We start from the raw sequence: 26,759 nt of genomic DNA, 5'->3' as shown, positions 1-26,759 counted from the left end.
GTATTTATTTTGTCTATGAGGACAGGGATTGTTTCCTATTTGTCTTCGTGCCTTCTGTTCCTACCTGGCACACTGCCTGCTTGTTAACTGACTGTCTGAGCCACCAGGGCCTGCCTCCCTCACCACCCGAAGAATCCTCTACCTGGGCCTTATCCCCTCAGGGGCTGGCACTCAGATCCCTTCTCCACCCCTTTCTTCACCAAGACCAAGACCATACAGCATTCAAAGTGACTTTATTGACAAATCGCTTTGGTATTTGATCCAAGGACACTTTGTAACTCAAGGGAGGGGACACTGGTAAATCAAAGGGATCCTTTCAGCTCTTGGTCTGATTGACTGACGAAGTCAGCTTCTGGGAAGTTTCCAGAGTTTTCCCCTTCATGGGAGGTGGCTGGAGTTTAGCCCCTGTCTGGGACATACACGTGTTTGAGAGAGCTTCTGAATTTGAATAGCACTTCCTGGGTCAACACGGGTGAGGAGGTGGAGGCAGCTGTGGTATACACTGGAAAGAACACTAGCTTTGAAGTCTAAGAACCTGGGTTTAAATTCTGGCTCTGCTACACATTGCCCGTGTGGCTTTGGGCAAGTCACTTCGGGCCTCAGTTTCCTCATCTGTCAAATGAGGGATGGTTGAATTAGATGATCTCTAAGGTCCTTTTTAGCAGTGTCATGTCAGGGACTGAATTCTTTATCATGGGGTTTTGAGGCCTCATTTTCACCGCAGGGAACTGGGCTCTTCATACTAGGAATCTGAACCCCAAATGCTATGTGGTACCCCTTGACCCACACAGTCTGGGGTGCAGTTACAGGCCCACAGCAAGGGAAACAACAAGTCTAAACAGCAGCAACATCAGGATGTCGGGATGCTTGGCCAAACAAAGCAGCCCTGACTGTGTAGTTCCCAGGGGACAACAGCCCGGGAAGCCTTGATGGTCCATAGTGAGTTGTGGGAGGAAGAGCACTGGGCTTGACCTGCTGTTCTGCTGTGGGACCTTGGGAAAGTCATTTCCCCTGTATGATGCCAACTTTCTTCATGTATGAAATGAGAGGGTGGGACCAGACCATACCTCAGAGCCCTGCTAGCTTCAATCCTATGATACCTCCAGAGACAGGTATGCTGGCCCCAGGGGTTAGGAGCTTTCCCAAAGAGACTGGCTGGTAGAATGAGCTGAATGGTTGACTTGCAGTCAGACTGACTTTGGTTCAAAGCCCCATCCCTGAAACTTACTGGCTGTGGGAGCTGGATGATGTGAGGCTGGTGTGGGGCCTTATCTGTATTCCTCTGAGCCTCTGTTCCCCCATCTGTAAAATGGAGACCTAGCTCACAGCACCTACCTCACAGGGCTGTTGTGAGGCGACAATATGACGATGAAAAAAAAAAAAGAAAGAAATAAAACAAAACAAACAACAACAACAACAAAAACCCAACAAGATGATGAGTGTCAAGTGCTTTGCAGCATGACACAGGTATCAGCTATCGTCATTACAGGAATTATTCATCAGGAAGGAGGTGCCCTCAACTGAAGAATTTTTATCCCCTGTGCCTCTCTGACCACTGGGCAGTCTGAGGGGAATGCTGGATTCCTTGAGGTCCCATGATAAAGTCAGAAGTCCTGGGTTTGAATCCTGCCTCTTGCCATTTACTAGCTGTGTGACCTTAGAAAAGTCACACTAAGCTTTTTTAGTTCCTTAGCTATAAAAGGAGAGGGCTGCACTAGAAGATCTAAGTTCCTTCCAGCTCTAAGTCCTGTGACCTTATGACCCTGGGGAGGGGAGGGAGAGAAGTTTTTAAAGCTGCCTGTCTTGCTACCTACAGAGTTTTGCTCCCTAGTGAGCATTCTCAACATCCGGTAACCTGCTCTTATTGGACCTTCCAGCCACCTATCTGAATTGCCCATCAAGGAAAGCCAGTAGGCCTAATGCTAATTACTCTGCTTTCCAGGACAAAGGGGGACACGAAGCAAGAGCTGAGGAGACTTGGGGAGTAGGGGGAACGTGGGGGCACCAAAGCAGGCTTCCTAGAGGAGATAACCCTTGAGTTTTCTCCTGGTTGGAGTCAAATCCCACTATGCTGGTGAAGAGACACAAAAAAGTGCCCATTTTGACCTCTGCCTGACCCAGATTCAAGGTCACACTAAGGTTTCCTGATGCCCCTCTTGATGAAGGGAGATGGAGATGGGAGAAGAAGCCAGTGAGAAGAGGGGACTCTGTCTCCTTGGCCCCACCCCCGCCAGCTCCTTCTGCTGCAGAATGCTTGTTCACTCAAGTTAATAGCCACCCCATCTCAGAAGCCCAATTCCCTGCCCTCAGGACCTCTGGGACGCTGGGAGAGAGTAGGGAGGGTCCAGACCAGGCCCTAACACCAAAGCACCGGCCTCCTCTAGACCCCAGTAGTGTCCACAAGTCCCCTTGGGATCCCAGTGGATTCCAAGTTCAAGTAAATGACCAACTTCCAAAAGTTCAAGGTAGGTTTCCTTAAAAACAGGAAAAAAAAATTACTGTGGGAGAGGGGGCAAAAGCCTCCCTTATTTCTCCCAGTTTGGTTCAGAGTTCAGAGACTGGAGGAATGTCATAAATCAGAAACCCTCCAGTCCGTCTATCCCACGGAGCACGAGAGCCTCCTACTCCCTTGGCCAGTGGGGCAGTGCAGGATGCCAGGCTCTGCTGTGCTCTGAGATAGGCAGTGCGATGGGCCAGCCCAGGCCTGCTGTCTGGATCGAGGATGACTCGGTCCTTCAGGGGGCCTACTCACTCTGCCAGGAAGGATGGGTGAAGATGATGGACTTCTTTTTGGCCCAGCGGGAGAAAATCGCCTTCTCAGTGATAAATCGATGGGCACCCCGAGGTGCCTTCTCATGAACCAGGTAAGTGCGGCACTCATCCAGCTTGCCCTTCTCAAAGTAGTGGTAAGGCACGGAGGGAGGGCTCTTCTCTCTGCAAGGGAGGGGAAAGTCTTGTCACCAGGCTTGATTCAAGCTCTGGCTGAGGCGGAAGCTTGCCTCCCTCCCTGCCTTGGCTGCCACCACCCTCATCATTATGAACAAACATTTGCTAAGCTGCTCACTGTGTTCAGGGGCCTTGCCTCAGTGTTCTCAGGGATACTCCGAAATCTAAGGCTTCCAGAGGCCGTCAAATGGGTTCATGACGCTGAGCAGATTAAGGATCCCTGCTCTAGGAGAGTATGGTCACAGAGGGACAACGAAGGAGAAGTGGGCTACTCGACCCTGAATTCCACTCCAAGGGATTAAGTCTGCTTTGATCCCTAGGAAAAAAATATCCTGGGGCCCAAGAAGTAGCAGAATGGATGATAGGGAGGGCTCAAATACCTACGTAAACCTGCTCTACTATCTCCATGCTCAACTCCACCCTTCTGAGGAGTATAGAGAATGAACAATCCCTTTCCCTGAACCTTGAAAGAACCTAGAGAGATAAAAAGCAGGGGGGTCGGGGGATGCCTTCTTTTTTGCTCTAGTCCCCAAACTAATGGACTCAATAAAGGCTTGTGAGTGACATGAATAGCATTCCAAGGATGCTGGGCAATAACACAGTTCAGCTGCCCCTACCTGGGGGACCCTAAGAGGTCTCCCTATCCCCCACCCTCCACCTGGGTACCCTCATATTCCTGGGAAAGGCACAATTTTTCTGCTGAGCGGGAATCCCAGCCCAAATCAGCCTTCACTCAAAATTTCAGGTACCAAGCAGGAAGCCTGGGACATGCCAATGGGACTTCTGGGCAAGGCTCCCCCACTCCCATTGCTGACACTACCTCCCCCAACCCCAGCCTCCCAACAATACCTGCAGTAGCTGTCGCTAACCATGCCATAGACTACAATCTCCTCACACAGCTCCATGGCTAGGATCATGGTGAACCACCCCGTGCTCAGGAAGGAGCCCGACTTCATTCTGAAGAAGGCAAAAACCAGGCCACCCATCAGTGCTGTTCATCCTCCCAAACCCAAGGTTCCAAGTCAACCTATTCCACTTGAACTGACCCCACGTCCTTCTCTACCACAGCCCACCTCTCCAGGGGTCGTTACCTCCCTCTGCCGATTTTTATGGCTCCTACAGACCTCAGAGAAGTAAAGTCTCAGAAAGGACCCTAGAGGTCACTGATTCCAGCCTCCCAGGCCACCCCTCGACAAGCAGGCCTCAAGCATGGATTCAGGGTGCCAGGGCAAGAGGCCTGGGCCTGAAGCCAGGAAACCTGTGCTCAAATCCCAACTCTGACAATGGGGCAACCCTGGGCAAATCGCTTCCATTCTCCGGGCCTCGGGCTCATGGTCTGTTAAATGGGGACAGCAACACCGACACAAACCTCCCTCACTGGGCGGTCACATTCTTATTTTTATCACTACCCACTACACTGTGAGTCAAAAGCACTGGTCACAGTCTGCCTCCCTGTAGTAAGTAAGTCACATTGATAAAGCACTGTAGGATTTACAAAGCACTTCCCTCTTACCAATCCTGGGAGACCTTGGTAGTAGCAGCAGTCTTATAAGCCCCACTTTACGAATGAGGAAAACTAAGAAAATGAGTGACTTGACCATGGTCACACAACTAGTCAGAGCCAAGGTTCCAGGCCAGCTGACTTCCCACTCAACCCATCATCTTTGGTTGAACTCCTAATAAATCAGTCCTGGTTCTCTCCTCTGGTGCTTTGTAAACTTAGTCTAATCCCAAACCCCTCCACACTGAGGTGATGATGTTCTTACAAGCAGAGATCGGGGAACTTGGAGCAAGCGGCCATTTTGCTCACCGGTTCTTGCCGGTCTCATTCTGGAAAACCTCATCACAGTAGGCCATCATGCGGTCAGTGAGGGTGTAGATCTGCAGCCCAGGGTACATCTCCTTGACTTTCAGCAGGGTTCGGTAGGTGGAGCCACCCTGGTCCCGGTTCATGCGCTTCCCAGGACCCCAGACCACGTACACAGTGTCCTTTGCTTGCTGGAAGAAGTAGGACTGGTTGCGTAGCAACAGGGGAACGCTGGTGTGGGACACCATGCGTAAGGTGCTCCGGTGCCCCACATCTGCCTCGTAGCCCGCCGTGGGTGCCTGGTTCATGCGCAGCACACATTCCGTTCCATCAATCTCCGGTCCCCAGCGAGAGCCGAGCATCTGACCAGAGCTAGATACCAGGGCACAGCGACGACACAGGCTGTGGACCAGAGGCTGCAGAAGAAAGATTCATAGGGCTGAAGGATCTCCCAGGATTTCATCTGGTGTCTGTCCAGGGCTGATGACCCTCTGGACACTTGGAGGGAGGTGAACACTAAGGAGGACGACTTGTAACAAGGAGCGGAGGCCTGTATGACCTCCCACCCTCAATCTGACCAGTGACCTGGCCTCATGGGCCAGGACACCTTTCTCAATCCCTCTCTTACTTCCATATCCTCAGCCAAGGCCTTCTGCCCCACATCACCATTGTGAAATACCCAAAGGAACCTTATTTTCTTGAATTCTTTTGGAATTATATCACGGGTAATATGGACAGCCAGAATTCAAGCCTCCTTGCCTCCTCAGTCCCCCACACTCATAAAATACTTATTGGGTGAGTGCTATCTCCAGAGACCTCAGATAATTATGTCAGTTTAGCACCAAGAGATTTCTCCCATCTGTCAACCTTCATCCCTCGGGTGAAGAAGCATCACATTTAGCTATATCTAGCAATAGAGATACTGTATTTCACTATTTCCAAGAAGAGAGTGCTCATACTTAAATAATCCCATAATAGGGATCATTGTATTTCTTTATAGTAAACAACCAAAACATTCCACCACTCCTCTTTCTCTGATAGCCCTTCTCAGAGTGTCTGACAGAGGAATGGGCAAACAGGAGGTATCCAGAAGTCCTATCTATTGGATTGAATTAAACCTTTCATCTGTCTTATTTTCATTGGAGTATAAGCTTCTCAATGGGTGTTGGAGAAGGGGATCCTGAGGCAGGAGGGCTAAGAATCTTATCGCTCACCCCAGCCCTGGGTTTTCTTAAAGAGGCATGGAAACAAACCCATGGAATCAACCCACCTTGCCATCGGGCACACTGCTGTAACCCTGAAAGTGCAGGGGGCCAGGAACTGTGGGCCAGAGTCTCGCTCGAGGTTGACTTGAGGCTAGGCATGCCTTCCAACACAGCTGCATACACGACTGATTGCAGAAGAGCACATACAAGACGATGAGAACCAAGAGGCACAGTGGGATCGAAAAGAGTCGGCCCTGGAGGGGGGAAAAAGGAAGTAGCAGTCAGCAGGAGGCGGTACCGAGGCAATCCCCTACTCGAGTTCTCCTAAGACTTTCCAAGCTCGAGATCAGAGAGAGTGTAAGAATCACAAGATCATGGAATCACTGTCTCACAAGATTTTAGTGTCGCTGAATGTGAGCAGCACAGAATCTTAGAATCACACATTATTTCCTTTGGAAAAGGCCTCAGAGGTCATCTTGTCTAAAGCTCTAGCCCACTATGGGATTATCCTCTATGCTAAATTTCCCTTTTGGGTAATTAAGCAGACTCTTTCTGAATACTTCCATAGACAAGGAACCCCCGACCTTAAAAATTAGTCTATTCCGGGGTAGCTAGGTGGCGCAGTGGATAGAGCACTGACCCTGGATTCAGGAGTACCTGAGTTCAAATCCAGCCTCAGACACTTAACACTTACTAGCTGTGTGCCCCTGGGCAAGTCACTTAACCCCAACTGCCTCACAAAACAAAAATTAGTCTATTCCTCTGTTAGCCTTAGTTTGGTATGGTTAACATCTTCTATCAAGTCAAAGTCTACCTCCTCAGAACATCCCTTGACTAGTCCTAGTACTACCCAAGGAAGGAAGGAAGGAAGGGGAAAAGGAGAAAGAGAGTGAAAGAGGAAGGGAAGAAAGGAAGGATGGAAGTAGGGAGGAAAGGAAACAAGTACCTGAGCATAACAAGCACTTTACAGCAACCCTGAGAGATAAGTGCTATTTGTTGTTCAGTTGTTTTTCAGTTGTGTCTGACTCTTTGTGACACCATTTACGATTTTCTTGGCAGATACTAGAGTGGTTTGCCATTTCCTTCTCCAGCTCACTTTACAGATAAGGAAACTGAGGCAAACAGGGCTAAGTGACCTGCCCATGGTCACATGGCTAGTAAGTATCTAAGCCTGGATTTGAACTCAGGAAGCAGGGTCTCCTTGACTCTAGGCCCAGCACTCTAACCACTGCACCATTATTCTCCCCATTTCACATTTGAGGAAACTGAGGCAGACAGAGGTTTTAAAGTCCAGTCAGGGTCTAAGGCCAGATCTGAACTCAAGTGTTCCTGATATTTGCACTCTCCTTCATGACCTCACCGCCTCTGGTACTACAAAGTGTATGCCTTCTCCTCCACAATTGCCCTCTCTATGTCTCCTCTTCTTCAGGTAGCTGATAAGCCCAGGAATAGTTATGTAATCATCCTTGATTACTGGCTTAGCACTTGTACTTTTAAATACACACTCAGGTCTTCTTGACTCCAAATCCAGCAAGCTGGCTTCTGGCCTACCTTTCCAGGCTCCTTGTGCATCACTTTCCTTTCCAGCCCTGTCCACTGCAGCCAAACTAGCCCGACCCTGTTCCCCAGACATGCCATTCCACTTTCCATCACTGTCCTCATCATCTCTTTTCATAGGTTGTCCCCTTTACCTGGAATGCAACCTCTCTTCCTCTTAAAAGGCCTAGCTACCTCCAAGGCTCACTCAGGGTCCTCCACATGTGGAATTCCTTCCTCCAAAACACAACTCAGAAGCTGCCTTCCATGAGCCATGGGCTGCGCACATTCAGGACGTGGGATGAGTCATGTATATTTTGGGGCATGGACTATGTGGGTATTTGTTTTGCTTGATTTTCTGCACATTTATTAGGAGGGTTTTTTTTTTCTTTAATCTTCAAAATGCGGAGGGGGTGGGAGAGGAAATAAATATTGATTAATTGAAAAATCAATTCAAATTTTTTAAAAGTTGCCTTTTTATACAAGGCCTATCTTTTTTTTTTTTTTTGCGGGGCAATGGGGATTAAGTGACTTGCCCAGGATCACACAGCTAGTAAGTGTTAAGTGTCTGAGGCCGGATTTGAACTCAGGTACTCCTGAATCCAGGGCGCTACCGAGCCGCCCCCATACACAAGGCCTATCTTGAAAGCACCCCCAACTTTCAATGCTCTCTCCCTCTTAATTACTTAAAATTTCCTTATCTACGGACATGCCATATCTCTTCAGTAAAAAACACATACCTCAAAAACTGTCTTCTCTGTCTTGGAAACCTCAAAGTCTAGCAGCAGGCCTTGTACACACCCAAGGGGCTCACTAAATGCTTTCTGAGAGGCTGAGGTTTCACCTCACTCCCTGCAAACTGGCAAAGATGACCTCAAAACTCCTCAAGTTGGAGGGACTGCAAAAAGACAAGTAGGTACTCTATCTAATATGCTGGTCATAGAGTTCTCCCAGATTGGTCCAATCATGAATCCACCAAGTATTTATTAAACACCCACCTACTGGGGATGAAAAGATAATGAATGAAATAATCCTCCACTCAAAGAATTTACATTCCAATGGGAGAAACAAGAAATGCATAAAATACCGAATAAACATAAAGAGAATAAATAAAAAGTTCAACTAAGAGGTCATTTGGAAGGGAGGATAAAGAAAGGCTTCAATAGTTAAGTAGCAAAGTGCATATATAGAGTGCTCGGCCTGGAATCAGGAAGACCTGAATTCAAATCCTGCCTCAGACATGTATTAGCTGTGTGACCCTGGACAAGTCACTTCACCTTGTTTGCCTCAGTTTCTTCATCTGTCAAATGAGCTGGGGAAGGAAATAGCAAACCACTCCTGTATCTTTGCCAAGAAAACCCCAAATGGGGTCACGAAGAGTTTGACATGACCAAAATGACTGAACAACAACAATGACAATGAAGGTGGAGCCTGAGATGCACGCATCTTGAAGGAAGAGGGAGAATCTATGAGGTAGTGATAAGCATGAACAGAGAAAATAATTTGGAACTCTGCTAGAAAACTGATGAAACTATTGCTACTATATTGAGTCAATGATTCCACTCTCAGGTACTTATCCAAAGTAGGCCCAAAAGCAGAAAACAAGGTCATATATATATACACACCAAAATATTCATATAACCCTTATCATGCTAGCAAAGAGCTGGAAAAAAGGTAGGCAGCCGGGGGCAGCTAGGTGGTGCAGTGGATAGAGTACCGGCCCTGGATTCAGGAGGACCTGAGTTCAAATCCAGCCTCAGACACTTGACACTTACTAGCTGTGTGACCCTGGGCAAGTCACTTAACCCCCATTGCCCCTCAAAAAAAAAAAGAGTAAACTCAAAAAAGCAAAATATTTTGGGGCAGCTAGGTGGCGCAGTGGATAGAGCACCCGCCCTGGAGTCAGGAGTACCTGAGTTCAAAGCTGGCCTCAGACACTTAACACTTACTAGCTGTGTGACCCTGGGCAAGTCACTTAACCCCAATTGCCTCACTAAAAAAAAAAAGAAAAGAAAAAAGGTAGGCAGCCATCCCATTAGGGAATGGATTATTACTGTGAAAAAAATGAAAATGAGGAATTCAGAGAAATATAAAAAGATTTTTATGAACCAATGAGAAATGAAACACACACAATGACTATCACAGCATAATAGAAAAAAATCCCTAACAGTCCTGGAGACGAGGATGATAAAACATCTCTTGCTTCTCTTCAAAGGGGAAGGGGGTGGCATGGAAGGGCAGGTGTAACTAGGTGGCATAGTGGAAAGAGCACAGGCCCTAGAGTCAGGAGGATCTGAGTTCAAATCCTACCCCAGACACTTGACGCCACTTGACATGACAGTACTAGCTGTATGACTCTGGGCAAGTCACAACCCCATTGCTTCACAAAAAAACCCCAACCAAATCCAACAACAAAGAGAATTAGGGAAGTCAAGGGCAGAATAGGGCATATATATATATATATATATATATATATATATATATATAACATCAGTGTTTTGTTACTAAGAAGGGGGAGCCTAAATCTAGAAATTACAATGATTTTAAAAATAAAAGGGATCAATAAAACTTATTAATTTATAAAAGAATCAATGTTTGTTGAACTTAATGTGAATAATCTGTTCTTTTGTCCTTTGGGGCCAGTGTCCCTGGCTCTTTGGGCCTCCACTCCTCTGCCAACCCTTATCTCTACACTTACCAGAAGGCTGAGATCTAGGTCAGTGATAGGAAATGGGTGAGAAGGCCAGAAGGATGGAGAGGGAAGCACAACGAACATCAAGAAATGGCTTGAATAATTGAAACCTGCTGGTCTTGTCCATGACTACATGTGGAAAGCAAATGATTTTGAAATTTTTGCAGGGCTACAATAGGCAATAAATATCCGCTGAACGCATAGATTAATTAAATTGGTATAGTGGAAAGGTACAGGATCTGGAGTCAAGAGGCCTGGGTTCAAATCCTGGCTCTGCTTCTTACTCCTTGTGTGACCTTAGGCAAATCAAATCAGATCACTGCACCAGTGGCATGGGAAGAGGACTTCAATGAAGGTTCATAGGACAGCTTGATGGTCCAACACATTGAAGGCTGGGCCTGGAGTCAGAAAAACCTGAGTTCAAATCTGACCTCAGACACTTACTAGCTATATGACCCTGGGCAAGTCACTCAACAACTCTGTTTGCCTTAATCCACTGGAGAAGGAAATGGTAAACCCCTCCAGTAACTTTGCCAAGAAAACCCCAAACGGGTTCGTGAAGAGTCAAATAGGACTCAACAACAACAATAACTACTACTACTACTAGAAGGATTATGAGCTGGAAGGAGTCTTAGAGGTCATTCTAGTCTAGTCCTCTCTCATTTTATGAATGAGGGAACTGAACCTCAGAAAAGTTAAGGGACTTGACTAAGGTCACACAGATAAGCTGGGACTTGAACCCAGGTCCTCGGATGCCAAGTCTGGTACTCTTTGTCTCCACTTTTGTAAAATGAGGGCGTTAGACTATATGATCCCTAAAGTCCCCTCCAGCTCTAAAGCCTATGCCCCTAGAAGTATTCCTGTTATTATCTGCAAAGGAAGTAAACTGAAGCTTCCCACCCTCCCTCCTCAACTCCCACAGTAGGGAAGAGGGATAAAAACCACTTGCCTTTCTACCCAGGGGTGTGTCCCTTTAGCTAAACTACTAGTTGTACAGACAAGCCAGCTGCAGGCCACAAAATAAGATCGGTGACCTCTCCCTCCTCTCAGACTACACCTAAAAATAACCTTCCCCAACCTCCCCCTCCTCCCTCCAGGGAGGGATCTTGGAGGGAGCATTCAGAACTAGAAGAGGCCTGCCCTGAAAGATTATCTCTAGTCCAAACCCCTCATTTTACAGAGGAAGAAACTGAGGTGCAGAGAGGCAGTAGTCCTGGAAACAAAATCAGAATTTGAACTCAGATCCTGAGTTCAAATCCAATGCTGTATCCCCTATACCACATTTCTTCCCAGGATCCCTTAACTCTGTAGAGATAGCCTGCTTTGGGGATCGGACCTGGGCTCTTTGAGAATCACAAAACCTGGAATGTCAGAGGTGGAAGGGACCAGGCTGGGAGTCAGGAAGACTTCAGTTAAAATCCAGACTCAGACATTTACTAGATAGGTAAACCCTAGGCAAGTCACTTAATTTCTGTTTGCTTCAGTTTCCTCATCTGTAAAGTGGGGTTAACTGTTGTGAGATTCAAATGAGATGATAACTATAAAACATTTAACACAGTGCCTTGCACATGGTAAGTGCTATATAAATCTTATCTATTATTATTATTATTTACAAGGAAATTAATTTGGGAGAGGGGTCATGTGCATTATGATGAACCCTATAGATACCTTCTCAGGATAATGTTCATAAATGCATAAAATAAAATACCTAGCATTGAAAAGGAAACCAATTTTGTTTGAAATATATATAGTCACTGGGGCATTTAATTTTTTAAAAAGTTCACACACCCCAGGTAATGAACCCTTGATCAAGCCAACCCCCTTGATTTTCCAGAGGCAAAAACAGCCCCTGAGAAGGAATTGACCTGCCCAAGGTTAGAATAGTACTAAGGGAAAAAAAAAAGAAAAAAAGAAAAATATAGAGGTCTTCCAACTCCAGATGTGACCAATATATAGGAAACAATGATTCCTCTTCCAATCTACCTAACCCTGGATTACACAGACATGTTCTAGACACATGAAAATTACTTCCATGATCTCTTTTTTTCTTTTCTTTTCTTTTTTTTTGAGAGGCAATAGGAGTTAAGTGACTTTCCCAGGGTCACACAGCTAGTAAGTGTTAAGTGTCTGAGGCTGGCTTTGAACTCGGGTCCTCCTGAATCCAGGGCTGGTGCTTTATCCGCTGCACCACCTAGCTGCCCCTTCTTCCGTGATCTCTGAGGAGACTTTCAAACTCTGAGGTTCTAAGAGTCTAAATAATGCATTTATGTAAGGTTGAGAGCAGAACAAAGCCCTTTTGTGAGTGTGCCTTCTCTACTGGGAAACATTTTCCTGGAGAACAGAGGGACTTCCCTGTGACCTCTGCAAGTCACCCTCCCACTGACTCCTCAGGAACAAGGTCTTTTTTATGGTCTTGAGGAATTGCCTGGAGAGGAAGGCTTGACCAGGGTCCCATAACCAACCCAGGGCTTCCTGACTCTGAGGGAGGGTCTCTATCCATTATGCTGCAGGTGCTACCACACAGGTCCCTTCACTGTCCCCCTGAACAGAACTGGCACATGCTGGGCCCTTTACTCTTTAGCTAGCAGAATCCTTCATTCCTTTTTTCTGACTCTTCACCCCTCTGAAGTCACCATCTCCTCTATGAACAGTTCTGTCTCACCTCTTCTGGGAAACCTTCCCAGATTGCCCCGGATACATCTCCTGAGTTCCTGTAGCACTGACTGGTTGGATTAATCAGTGGGTACTAAATCATTTTACCTGTTATGCATATGTCCTAAATTCCCCAAATGGACCATAATCTTCTAGAAAGCAGGGTATACATACATATAATATATATGTATATATGTGTGTATATACATACACATATGTATACACACAAATATACACAAACATATATATTACAAATATTGCATCTGTACATATATATCGCTATAAAGAACAGGTATGACAGATCTAGATGTAGATAAAGCCTCCAAATAAATGTTTATTACATTACTGTTTATAATCATAAACTGACATTTAGTCCCATAAAAAAATAAGAGCTCAAAAGGATAAATTCTAATCCTTACTCCATGAAACTAGGTAAGTGACTTTTCTCTGAGTCTTAGGGGAATTCAGGAAAGTCTGATTGAAGGAAAGATTAGTTATATTTATTTATTGACTTACTTACTTATTTTTGCGGGGCAATGAGGGTTAAGTGACTTGCCCAGGGTCACACAGCTAATAAGTGTTAAATGTCTGAGGCTGGATTTGAACTCAGGTCCTCCTGAATCCAAGGCTGGTGCTTTATCCACTGCGCCCCCTAGCTGCCCCAGAAAATATTAGTTTTAACTCAGAAAGGCCCATTCCCTCCAAGCAAAGTGTCACTGTACTGTGTGACTTAGTAAATGGCCAATTTTGAGTCAACATGTCAGGTTGTCATGATAGCCTCCAGTTTGTGGGACTCCAGGCCATATCCCCGAAGCCACCTCATTCATGAACAAGCTACCATATCCAAGATACCACATGTAGTCACTGAGGATCAGGTGTTCCCAAACCTTTGGTGGCTGCTGCTGATTTCAACTAAATGATCTCTTAGCTCCTTTTCCAACTCTAAATCCTATAAGATACAGGTTCCTGTGATTATTCCTGCTTTTAATTTTCTGAAAAGGTAATAAATAAGTCCTGATCAGTTACATCTGTTTTGTCTAATGTCTTATAATCATTGAGATCATGGACTAGTTATCATGACTTTCTAAGTACCTGGCTGGAAGAGGGGTTAAGAGAAGTTAATGACCAAGACAAGGTGCTAGCTATGTTCCCCTTCCCACTGAAAATCCCCACTGAGGGACAGCTAGATGGCGCAGTAGATAAAGCAATGGCCTTGGATTCAGGAGGACCTGAGTTCAAATCTAGCCTCAAACACTTGACACTTAACTAGCTGTGTGATCCTGGGCAGATCACTTAATCTTCACTGCCCCACACAATAAATAAATAAATAAAAATTAAAAAAAAGAAAAGAAAATTCCCACTGAAAAGCCACAGTAAGGAAATAGCCTGATAACCCCATCTAGTTAAGAAGGAAAGAAGGAAGAAAGGAAGCAGGCAGGCTGGTATTTATTAAGTGACTCCTCTATTCCAGGCACTAAGCGAAGTGCTTTTACAAATATTATCTTACTTGATATTAACAAAGCTATAAATGTCCCTATCATACTCATTTAATAGTTAAGGAAATGAAGACAGAGATTAAGTGATTGGCCTGGTCAGAGAGCGAGTAAGGGTTTGAGGCCTGTTTTGGGAGTCATCCTGACTCCAGGCCTGGCACTCTATCCCCTGTGCCACTCCATTGTCTAAGGTAGTCTAAGGAAAAGCTGGAGTCTGACTGGCAGATTTAAATTAATCATTCTAGGGCCACCCCCTGCTTCATGATGGAGAGCTCTGTCCCTGGAGTGAAAAGCCAGAACTTCAGATACCCGTCTACCACTTACTGGCTGTGTGACTTTGAGAAAAATCTTTCACCCTCTCTGAGCCTCACTGAGCTCAGGTACCCATAAAATCCTTGCCCTGATTCCCTTCCAGGGGTCATTGTGAGAATCAAATGACAACATATGTCCAAGTATTCTGTAACCTAAAGCACAATAGAAATGTGAGCTTCTGTTATTAATAACAACAGCAATGATAGTAGCTATTGCCCTTGCTTCTCCTGCTAGCTGGGCACCATTCCCACCACCACCACCCTCCCCAAAGATGGAGCTTGGGTGGTCTATGGGAAAAGCTAGGTCCTGGCTCTGCTACTCCCCTCCTTTGTGAGCATCCCCACAATCTGGGCCTCAGTTCTCTTGTCTGTAAAATAAGGGGCTCTGGACTAGACGGTCCCTAAGCTCCAAATCTATGTGATTCCACACATTCCCTAGACCAGAGGTCTTCGAGGGATCCCTTTTTGGAAGTATGGTGAAGCTTGTGTACTCTTTGGGATTTTTTTTTATCCCTAAGGGAAGGAAATGCTAAAATTTCAGCTAGAAGTTAGTGGAAATGAAAATGGAAAAAAAAATTTTTTTCACATCCGAGTTGACAGATGGAAGGTTAAGAACTTCTGCTCTAGGATCCTGACCCCATCTCTCTCCCTCCCTCCCTCCCTCCCTCCCTCCCTCTCTCCCTCTCTCTCTCCCTCTCTCTCTCTCTCTCTCTCTCTCTCTCTCTCTCTCTCTCTCTCTCTCTCTCTCTCTCTCCCTCTCCCCTATCCCCCCCCCTTCTCGTTCCCATTTTCCAGGGGGCAACACTGAGGCCCCACGGGCGGCGCCAGCCACGGAAAGCCCCCGTCCTCCTCCTCCTCCTCGCCTTCCCCTTCTTCACTCACCACCGTCTTCATTCTTTAACCTCTTAGCCGCGGCAGCTCCTCCTTTTCCACGGAGACAATCGGCCTGAAAGGGATCCCGAGGGAAAGTCGGTGCTCGGCGGCCACGCCCCCGCCTCCTGTGAGGCCTCAGGGCTTCGGGGTGGGGGGGAGAGGGCAGGGAGAAAGCACGGGGGGCGCCTTCTCGAGGGCCCGGGGCTCCTCCCCTGCCCGCTCTGGGGATGGGATCATCCGGGATGGATGAAGGGCGTGAGATGAAGGGCGCGGGATGAAGGGCGGCTCCCGGAGCCTGGGTCCGGGAGCGGGGGGAGGGGGGAAGGAGGGAGTCTAGCTCTGCACCCCCCCATCTGTTCCCCCTCGCCCCATGCTGTGCCGGCCCACCGGGAGCTGGAGCTGGAGCCGGAGAAGAGGCCACCCCCGCCCCCGGGAGGAGGGAACCCCGTCTCCATCTCCATCCCTATCCCCATCTCCATCCTCCAGGCGCGTACCCGGCAGGGAGGCTGGAGGAGGGCAGCGCGCCGGCCGCTGGGCATCGGCTCCTGGACGCAGCTCCATCGCCGGGGCCGCTCCGCAGCCGGGGAAGGCGTCCTCGGGACCCGGGGGGCTGGGGGAGCAGCGGAGCCGCGGGGCCGGGGCCTGCAGCAGCGCCGAGAGGGGGAGGGGCGGAGGGAGGCCGGGTCCCGCGCGGGCCCCGCCCCGCCCCCTGCTCCCGCCCCCGGGGTCCTTCCTCCCCCCGCCCCGCAACGCGGCTCAGCTGTGTGACCTTGGGCTGGTCGCTTTACCTCTCCGGGCCCCAGGTTCCTCCTCTGGGCCGTAAACATCCCTCGGCTCACTGAATAATTGTGAGGTCACCGGCCCGGCGGGCTCTGGCTTTCCCCAGCCTGCCGCCATCCGGTCCGGTTTCCTGAGGCTCTGCCCCGCCTATCTCCAATTCCGCTCCCCTCCTCTCCCCCCACCCCTCTCCACTCCTGAGCAAGCGGGGCAGGAAGCTGATGAAGCTGGGTGTCAGCAGCCGCCCCCCCTCCCCTCCCCTCCCCTCCTCCCTTCCCCTTTTGACACCCCCTCCCCCCATCACGGAGAGCATAGCTCGAGGCTTCTCGGCATTTCCTGTTGCGGCAGCCGGGCTAGGCATTCCTTCTGGCTTTCTGGCCGCCTCCCCGCCCTCGCCGTGCCCCTGCTCTGCTCTCGGTCCTGCATTAAGTAGCCAGCGAGCCGAGGTGGCCGCAGCCGCCCCCGCCTGCCTCTCACGTACTCAGTCCCGGCCCAGCCCGAACCCACCACGAGGCCGGCTTGGACTGTCAGAGCTGCAAGGGGACTTGCCAAGGAGGCGGCTAGCGCTCAGTGAGTGGCCCGAGGCCACGCTGACGCTGTGAGCCAGTTAGGGGGGCTAACGGGACCTAAAGCCGCCTGAGAACCAGGTTCTTTCCCCTACATCACACCGACCTATCAATATTCCCCTTCTTTGTTGTCGTTCAGTCCTTTCCGACTCCTCTGACCCCATTTGGGGTTTTCTTGACAAAGATACTTGAGTGGTTTGCCATTTCCTTCTCCGGATCATTTTACAGATGAGGAAACTGAGGCAAACAGGGTGAAGTGACTTGCCCAGGGTCACACAGCTAGGAAGTGTCTGAGGTCACATTTGAACTCACAAAGATGAAACTTCCTGACTCCACGCCCAGTACTCTATCCCCACCTATCTACCCATATACCCCTTTCTACCTTACCTTCTGCTTATTCGAATTAAGCAGAGTAGGAATTACCACCATTTAAATGTCACCAGGGAAATTGGTGGTGGTGGTGAGGGGAGGGGGTCCTTAGGTATTCCTCTTTTTTATTTTCATATTTTATATTTTATTATTTTCCAGTTACATGTAGAAATAGTTTTCAACATTTGTTTATATAAGATTTCCAATTTCAAATTTTTCTCCCTCCCTCCCCTCCCTCCCCCCCCAGACAGCAGGCAATCTGATATAGGTTATATATACATAATAACATTAAACATTTCTTCATTAGTTATGTCATACGAGAAGGATCAGAGCACAAAGGAAAAACCTCAAATCAGAAAACCAATAGCATCAAAAACAAAAGAAATAGTATGATCCAATTAACATCCATATTCCATGTTTCCTTTTTTTTTTCCCCTGGATTTGGAGAGCCTTTTCCATCATGAGTCCCTTGGAACACTCTTGTTCTATTGGATTGGTGAGAAGAATCTAGTCTATCACAGTTGATCAACACACAATGTTGATGAGGTATTCCACTTTAAAGAATTATACCCTCTCATACACAAATCCAATTAGAATAAAATAATCTTTTATTTAGGTGCTAGAGAAAGTTGACCAAGGAGGAGATGGTTCAGAGACATGGTTGTCTGAGATACCTATCTCCTCCAACAGGAGAAAGGCAAAAGCTTTAATAGAGGACGGATGGTGGAGGGACAGATGGGGCAGTCATCTGACTGTGGAAAGTTCCCTTTGGGGGTGGGGGAAGCTGGAATGAGGGAGGTGTTCCTGACTTCTGGAGTTATCTGTCTGCTTGGTGCCATTCAAGGAGCAGCCATGTCTAATAGGCTTAACCCTCTTGCTTCTCAAGTCTGTCCTTCAGTTTAGCTGGCCAGTTTAAAGTTTAATCCTAACCACATAACATAAAGATGAGGAAAGTGAGGCCAAGATGTCTCCTAACCATGTGACAGCCCCCCACCCCCATCCTGGGCCAGGGGGTTTGCCAAATCTATCCCTCAAAAAACTTTTTTAGCCTGAATTCCCCTGGACAGAGCTGGGCTTCTCCCTATACTCTCACAGGGGTTGGTCAAAGCTGTCTCAGCCACCTGTGAGTCTCAGCAAACACTCCACCACTTCCTTTGATAGTACAGAATCCAAGGGCAACACTGACTATTTAGTTCAACTTCCTCATTGTACAAATCAACTGGGTCCTAGAGAAGAATAATGATTTGCCTAGGATCACACAGCATCTCACATTTCTGTAGCACCATATGGTTTACAAAGTGATTTCCTCCATTGTTTTTGGAGGTCCATCTTAGCAGCTAAGGAAACTGAGGCTCAGAGAATGCCATGTGACTTGCCCACAAGCGGGCAAATACTGAAAGAGACTCAAACTCAGGTCTTCGGATTACAAGGCCAGTGTTCTTCCCAATCAGCGCTGTCTCTTTAATATTATCTCTTAAACTAGGCTTAAGGAGAATTGGTTTAAGGCACTGGGGGTGTTTAGACTAGAGAAGGGCCAAATTTGGTTGTGTTGCTGTGGCAAGAACAAGGCATTGATTTGTCTTTGAACGCCTATCCTGGCAGGCCTGTGTCACCTTGGCCATGTTTTGTCCCAGTTTCATAGGATCCTAAATTTAGAGCTGGAAAGGACCTATGGGGAACATCAAATCCAACTCTCCTTCCTTTCCCATTATCATTTTACAGATTGAGGAAACTGAGACTGAGGTTAAACAAGCTTGCCCAGGGTCACATAGTCAATAAGTTTAGGAAGTAGGATTTTGGGGGCAGCTAGGTGGTGCAGTAGATACAGCACCAGCCCTGGATTCAAGAGTACCTGAGTTCAAATCCAGCCTCAGACACTTGACACTTACTAGCTGTGTGACCCTGGGCAAGTCACTTAACCCCCATTGCCCAACAAAACAAAACAAAACAAAACAAAAAAAAGGAAGTAGGATTTTAATTCAGGGCTTCCTGACTCCCAGCCCAGCACTCTAGCCACTGTTTTAACTAATTTGTAAAATGAGAAGTTTAGACAAGATAAGCTATAAGGCCCCTTCTGGTCCCTACCTTTCCAAACAGATCCTTGGGGCATCTAGGTGGCTCAGTGGATAGAGTACTGGCTCTGGAGTCAGGGGGACCTGAGTTCAAATCCAGCCTCAGACACTTGACATTTACTAGCCATGTGACCCTGGGCAAGTCACTTAACCCCATTGCCTTACCAAACAGATCTTTGTTGCTCAGTTGTTCGGTTCCCATTAGGCCCACTGTCACCTGGATGCTGACCCCGATTCTCTCTGCAGGAGAACTCCACCCCATTTTCACCCTTGAACTATCTTCTTTTTTTGTTTTGTTTTGGTTTGGTTTGGTGTTTTTTTTTGGTGAGGCAATTGGGGTTAAGTGACTTGCCCAGGGTCACACAGCTAGTAAGTGTTAAGTGTCTGAAGTCAGATTTGACCCTAGTTCCTCCTGAATCCAGAGCCAGTGCTCTATCCACTGCGCCACCTAGCTGCCCCTCACTATCTTCTTGATGAGACCATTTGTCCTATTCTCCAAAGTCCCCAGAGCCTTTCCGTCAGCTCTGATGCTTTCTCTGATTAATCCTATCTGGTCTTTCCATCCATCATGAGCACGAACAGACCTTTATATCTCATCTCAAGGACTGTCTCCATTTTCTGATTGGATCCTAAACACTTAGCACTGTGTTTAATAAGAGCTTTTCTATCCTATTCCACCTTTGACCTCAGACTGGGTAACAGCTGAAGATCCTGGGGACAGAGGCTCTGGCCACACCCCAAAGGGATAGAGCAGGCCTATATAGGGGCGGGGAGGGGGGAGAAGGGGGGCATAGGATGGTTTCTCAAGAGGTATTCATGTCTACATTTCGGTGAAAAGTCATGCCTTCTCATTGGCCTCTCCCAACCTAATCCACAGTTACTGGAGCATAGAAAAGAGGCTTAGTGCATTTTAAAATGACTTTGAGGGCTGAGACTAACCCCTAAACCCTTTGGCAAAAGAAAATCCTCCCCTCCTCTCTCCCCAAAACGCTTGTGAGGTGACCATACCAGCCACACCCTCAGCATGTCCTCATTCGTGAGAATTAACTAAAGGTTACCACATCAGTCAAGTATCTTCCTTTTTCAAGGTGGGGTCTAGGGGTCTGAGCCCTTTCCAAAGGCTTCTTCTCATTTTCCTCTGCCCAGATCACTTTTCAACAATTCACAACCTCTCAGAATCAGGAACGACTTCAGGCACCATCTCAATCTAACTCATACAGGAATGAGAAGCCTTTCCAGAACATAATTGACCAGGGCTCCCCTGGTCTCCATTGAAGGCCTCCCTCCAGTGAGAGGAAATCCACTAGCTCTTTTTTTTTTTTTGGTGAGGTAATTGGGGTTAAGTGACTTGCCCAGGGTCACACAGCTAGTAAGTGTCAAGTGTCTGAGGCCAAATTTGAACCCAGGTCCTCCTGAATCCAGAGCCAGTGCTCTATCCATTGTGCTACCCTGCTGCCCCAATCCACTAGCTCTTGAAGCAGCCCACGAATTCCACTTTGGGATGAGACTAATACTCATTAATGCTTTTCTCCTGATCAAGCCTAAATTTTCCTCTTTGCAACCTTCGCCCATTACTCCTCCTTCTACCTTCTGCTGTCAAACAGGACCTGTCTAATCCTCCCCGTAGCAATTCTTCAAATACCTGAAGATAGCTCTCATGCTGCTTCAAGTTTTTCCACTCTAAGTTAAGCATCCTCAGTTCCTTCTGCTAGTCCTCCTTACTTGGCAGGAGCCTCAGATTCTTTACCATCCTGGTTACCCCTTAGGGGAGCAACATTCTTCCAAAAATGGGACACCTACAACTGAGTTCGGTTCGATCTGAACACATGTGATCTGACCACATCTGACAGATGTGATCTGTCCAGAAGAGGACAGAGGACTATCACCCTGGACATGATGCCTCTCGTAATGGAGCTCAAGATCATATCAACTTTGGGGGCTTCCATATCCTGTCCTGGTCAGTCCAGATAGCTTATCCTTGGGGCATTTTCAGGAGTACAAAGATAAAATCAGGTGTGTTAGAGCCAGCAGAGGGCTCAACAGAGAGGACTGCCATTTTCAGTGGCAGCATTTTCCCCTTGAAAATCAGTAAATGCAGAAAGAAAGAAAGAAGAAAGAAAGAAAGAAAGAAAGAAAGAAAGAAAGAAAGAAAGAAAGGAAGGAAGGAAGGAAGGAAGGAAGGAAGGAAGGAAGGAAGAAAGAAAGAAAGAAAGAAAGAAAGAAAGAAAGAAAGAAAGAAAGAAAGAAAGAAAGAAAGAAAGAAAGAAAGAAAGAAAGAAAGAAAGAAAGAAAGAAAGAAAGAAAGAAAGAAAGAAAGAAAGAAAGAGAAAATCAGTAAATGCTGTAACCCAGGACTTGAACTATTGTTTTGTTGCTCACCTACATTTAAGAAAATGATGGAGATAGGCAGCTGGGGACACAGTGGATAGGTCACCAGCCCTGGAGTTGGGAAGATCTGAGTTCAAATCCAGCCTCAGACACTTACTAGCTGTGTTACCCTGGGCAAGTCACTTAACGCCAAATACCTCAAAAAAAATTCCAAAAAAGTGATGGAGAAAGTGTTAATGATACAGATGAAACTGTGTCCTGTGTACTTTTTTTCCCTGAGAGATGGTTGTTCAACATTTACCAGCACACCCCTGATACATATTTTCTTTGAATATAGTTATCATGTTCTTTCCCTTTTTTTGTTTTTAAATTTTTTTTAATTTCTGCATTAGTCATGTTGTGAAAAAAGAATCAGAACACAAGGGAAAAAACATCAATAAAGAAAAACAACAACAACCAAAAAGTAGAAACAGTATGGTTCAATCTGCATTCAGAATCACAGTTCTTTTTTCTGGATGTGGAGAACATTTTCCATCATATCATGTTCTTTCTACATTAAACATAATAATTTCTTTCAGATGATCCTTATATAGCTGAATCCTAACACTTCACCATCCTGGTTGCCCTCCAGTCACCAGCCAAGTAGCTCAGTGGGTCAAGTGCTGGAGTTGGAGTTAGGAAGACCTGAGTTCAAATCTAGTTTCAGACATTTATTAGCTGTGTGGTCCTGGGCAAGTCACTTAACCTCTATCTGCCTCAGTTTCCCCATCTGTAAAATGGTGATGATAATAATAGCACCTGCCTCCTAGGGTCATTATGAGGATCAAATGAGATAGCATATATCTGGTGTTTTGCAAACCTTAAAGTGCTATATAAATGCTAGCTACAATTATTTTTCATTCATTCTTCCTTCCTTCCTTCCTTTCTTTCTTCCTTTCTTTCTTTTTTTTTTTGGTGGGACAATGAAGGTTAAGTGACTTGCCCAGGGTCACACAGCTAGTAAATGTCAAGTGTCTGAGGTCAGATTTAAACTCATGTCCTCCTGAATCCAGGGCCAGTGCTTTATCCACTGGGCCACCTAGCTGCCCCACGATTATTTTTAATTAGCTTCCCCCCTCCCAAAAAAAAAACCACCCCAAAACGACAACAACAAGGCAAGAGGTTTCAGATTCATGGATTGAGAAATCTCAAAAATTCTTTTCTAAATCTGAAGAAATAAATATCTAAGTCCCCAGTAGTGAAGAGGAAGCAGAGTGTAATAAAAAGTGGGCTGGCTACCAAATCAGGATGCCTGGCTTCATATCCAGGACAAGTCTTTTTTTTTTTTTTCAGTAAGGCAATTGGGGTTAAGTGACTTGCCCAGGGTCACACAGCTAGTAAGTGTTAAGTGTCTGAGGCCGGATTTGAACTCAAGAACTCCTGAATCCAGGGCCAGTGCTCTATCCACTGCACCATCTAGCTGCCCCCAGGACAAGTCTTAACACGATTGAGGCTCTGTTTCTTCACCTATAAAACAGACATAATCATTCTTGCATTACTGAGCTCACTAGGCTGTCCAGTCAACAGACCAACCAACATTTATTGAATAGCTACTATGCGCTGGTGTCACAGAGATAAAAATGAAAGAGTCTTCTTCAAGCACTTTATATTTGATTGGGGAAAATAATGTGTATACATATAAATAAATGCCAACTTTACACATAGTAAATAAATAGAGTAATTTGGGGGGGGTAGTGAGAGCAGGACTTCATGTAAGAAGTGGTCATTTGAACTGAGCTTTGAAGGGAGCTATGGATTCTAGGAGGTGGAGGTGAGGCTGGAATGCATCCCAAACATAGGGGGAGAGCCTGGGCAAAGCCAGGGAGATAGGAGATAGAATGTCATGTACTAGAAAGAGCCAGTATGCTAGGCTGTTGGGCCTGATCATTGAGTGAGCAAAGTGCTTTCTCCTCTGATGTCTCTAAAGTTTGCAATGATCTTAGTTGCCAGATCCAATGAGCTTTTCTCAATCCTCATCCTCATTATATGGAGTAATGTGCATTGAACCTGGAAAAGACCGGGCCCAAATTGTGAAGGGCTTTGGGTGACCAATAAGAGTTTATATTTTCGGGGCGGCTAGGTGGTACAGTGGATAAAACACCAGCCCTGGATTCAGGAGTACCTGAGTTTAAATCCGGCCTCAGACACTTGACACTTACTAGCTGTGTGACCCTGAGCAAGTCACTTAACCCCAATTGCCTCACTAAAAAAAAAAAAAAGAATTTATATTTTCTCTCTCAGAAGAAGTATGGAGTCACTAGAGTTTTTTGGATAAGAGAGGGAGATACTCAGACCTATGAATTAGGAATCTCAATTTTACAGCTGTGTGGAGGATGAATTGGACAGAAGAGAGAATGAAGCAAGGAGATCGATTAGGAAATAATTCCAATAGTCCAAGTGAGAGATGATAAAGCCCTGAATTAGAGTGATGAGGATATGGATATAGAGAAGGAGACAGATACAAGATATACTCAGAGGTGGAGCAGACAAGACTGAACAATTAATTGATTGTGGGAGTGACACAAAGGAGAGTTGAGGATGACTCAAAGGTTGTGAACCTGGGTGACTGGAAGGATGGTGATACCTTTGATAGAAATGGGGAAGTTAGAAAAGAAGGTGGAGTAGGAAGGAAATAATCCAAATCTGGACATGTTAAATTTAAGATGTCTAAAGGACATCCAGTGGGGGATGGCCAATAGCAGTTGGTGACGTGGAACGTGAAGTGAAGAGGGAAGTGCCCAGTCTGTACAAATAGATCAGGGAGTTACCTGCATAAAGATCATCATTAAATCCATAAAAGCTAGCTAGTTCACAAAGAGAGAGGATGAAGAGAGAGACAGAGAGAGACAGAGACAGACAGACAGACAGACAGAGACAGAAAGAGACAGAGAGAGAAAAGGACCCTGCATAGAATCTTGAGGTATATATGCTTGCTACAGAGTAGGGACATGAAATATGATCCTTATGTCTGCCTCTTAGAATTCCTAGTTTCTTTATTTCTTCCTTTCTTTTTTTTCCTTTCCTTTCTTTTTTGCAGGGCAATGAGGGTTAAGTGACTTGCCCAGGGTCACACAGCTAGTAAGTAAATGTCAAGTGTCTGAGGCTGGATTTGGACTCAGTTCCTCCTAAATCCAGGGTCAGTGTTTTATCCACTGTGCCACCTAACTGCCCATCTCTGGTGCTGTCTTCTACATAAAGCACCCCCCACTTTTTGCTGGTCTCCTTCCTACCAATATTACCTTGTATCTATTTTGCATATACATGTATATGTATATATACATATTTAAAATATATATATGTGTATATATATATATATATTTCTATGTTGTCATGTCTCCACAAGCTTCTTAAGATTAGGAACTCTTTATTTCACTTTTGTGCTTATAGCCTTAGTGGATAGTACAGTGATTGGCACATAGTAGGTTCAGAAAATACTCGATTGACTGATCTAACAAAAAGCACTAAGAAGGAAAGGCTGAAGAGTCATCCAGGGTCACACAATGAGCTAACAGTAATGCTGAGAGAAATCCCAGAATTCTTACCATAGACTCCCTCCAATTATAGTATCCCTTCCACATCTCTACTTTCTCCATCGCAGTTTTGATATATCACAGGTCAGCATAAGAAATTAAATGGGAATTTGGGGGGAGTTTTGTGGAAACCGCAGATGACAAAGGCCAGCAGATGACACAGAAAAAGTTTAGGAACTCAGAAATGCATAAAATAGATATAGTATTATGTAATATCAACATATCTTATCTTTTAATACCATAATTCAGACTTCTCTGGTACAAGAGGAGGGCCAAAATATTTTATGTGGATTTTCCAGGTCCAGGGGGTCTCTGTGCCCCTACCCAACCTCCAAACACCCCCACCCCCACTGCATACCCCTTGATGTGTAAGGGATAACTCTATCTTCTCCCTGTTCTATAATCTTTCTCATCAGGATCAAAATTAAGTGGAGGGGGGCAGCTAGGTGGCGCAGTAGATAAAAGCACTGACCCTGGATTCAGGAGGACCTGAATTCAAATCCGGCCTCAGACACTTGACACTTACTAGCTGTGTGATCCTGGGCAAGTCACTTAACCCTCCTTGCCCCACCCCCCCAAAAAAATTAAGTGGAGGGCTTAAAGTAAGGAAATTACTTTCCTTTTTTTGAAGCTGAACTTAGACCCGCCCTCCTCTTTTTTAAACAGCCTTTAGAATTGCTGGGCCCTCCCTATCCTTGGGTGGTGTAACCAGAGGCCACCTTGCTCTCTTTACACACCACACCAACTAATATCTGGCGTAGGACTAAAGGTCTACTCCAATGACTCATCAAAGCGTAGAGACAGCCCAAGGTTTCTGAAAGTAGAGCCCAAGTTCTGGAGGCTCCTGCCAAGCCAGAGAAAGATGTGGACCAGTGGTGGACAGCATGTCTGTTATCCCTGGAGTACCTCCACTAAGTTTGGAGAGGTTCATCACCAGGATGATCATCCAGAACCACAGATGGCTGCTTGCCTTGGAATCTTGTGCAGGGGTGGGTTCCCAGTTTCATCAGCCCAGTTTGGAGCAAGCATCAGAGAGGGCAAGAAGTCCCACCCCCACTCCCTGGAGTAACCCAACCAGCCCAGCCCCTTCATTGACAGACCTTTGGGAACCCGTCTCTCCCACTGGGTAGCTGGTGAGAAGTATGAGTAGTACCTGAAAGGCACAGCTCATTTTGGAGACTGGCAAGGCACATGAGTGCCAATAGACTCTCTATTGCCCCAATTCCCTGATATTACTGACATAGGAGAAATTAAGATCTTTTTTAGGGGGGAGTGGATTTGTGCCGAATGGAATTTTGCTTAGGGTACTGCAGATTGGCATAATAAGGAATCCTCCAGGAGAATGGCTGTGGCTGTTCAGTGGTGTCCAACTCTTCATTTAGGGTTTTCTTGGCAAAGATACTAGAGTGGTTTGCCATTTCCTTCTCCCTTTACAGATCACTTTATGGATGAGGAAACTGAGGCAAATGGGGTGAAGTGACTTGCCCAGGGTCACACAGCTAGGAAGTGTCTGAGGCTGAATTTGAACTCAGGGCTTGCTGATGCCAGGCCCGGGGTTCTAGT

The 26,759-nt window shown here is 46.3% G+C and overlaps 1 protein-coding gene across 3 annotated transcripts; it reads right to left on the bottom strand.

Moving 5' to 3' along the window:
* Window positions 1-221: 221 nt before the first annotated feature.
* ST6GALNAC4 (ST6 N-acetylgalactosaminide alpha-2,6-sialyltransferase 4) lies at window positions 222-16,442 on the bottom strand. 3 transcript variants are annotated; one of them, XM_043989891.1, is made up of 6 exons: window positions 16,304-16,442; window positions 15,525-15,588; window positions 6,024-6,212; window positions 4,757-5,169; window positions 3,796-3,903; window positions 222-2,934 (listed from the first exon to the last, which is right to left on the bottom strand). In XM_043989891.1, the coding sequence occupies exons 2-6, from the start codon at window positions 15,534-15,536 to the stop codon at window positions 2,745-2,747; spliced, it is 912 nt and encodes a 303-aa protein (XP_043845826.1). In that variant the 5' UTR covers window positions 15,537-15,588; window positions 16,304-16,442; the 3' UTR covers window positions 222-2,744. The 3 variants fall into 3 exon arrangements, with proteins under 3 accessions (XP_043845826.1, XP_043845824.1, XP_043845825.1); XM_043989889.1 differs by lacking the exon at window positions 16,304-16,442 and adding an exon at window positions 16,010-16,142; XM_043989890.1 differs by lacking the exon at window positions 16,304-16,442 and having other exon boundaries at window positions 15,525-15,938.
* Window positions 16,443-26,759: the final 10,317 nt, after the last annotated feature.

Source organism: Dromiciops gliroides, chromosome 2, assembly GCF_019393635.1.
Source record: "Dromiciops gliroides isolate mDroGli1 chromosome 2, mDroGli1.pri, whole genome shotgun sequence".
Lineage (NCBI taxonomy): Eukaryota > Metazoa > Chordata > Mammalia > Microbiotheria > Microbiotheriidae > Dromiciops > Dromiciops gliroides.
The sequence above is the reverse complement of the archived record's forward strand: the minus strand, read 5'-3'. Positions and strand labels throughout refer to the sequence as shown.

What these genes read in the sequence shown, in the direction of transcription:
- ST6GALNAC4 (XM_043989891.1), bottom strand. An exon ending in GCAGTGTGCCCGATGGCAAG is followed by an intron (nt 5,170 to 6,023) that starts GTGGGTTGATTC and finishes TTTCTTCTGCAG; the next exon opens with CCTCTGGTCCACAGCCTGTG. An exon ending in GTTAGCGACAGCTACTGCAG is followed by an intron (nt 2,935 to 3,795) that starts GTATTGTTGGGA and finishes CCTCCCTTGCAG; the next exon opens with AGAGAAGAGCCCTCCCTCCG.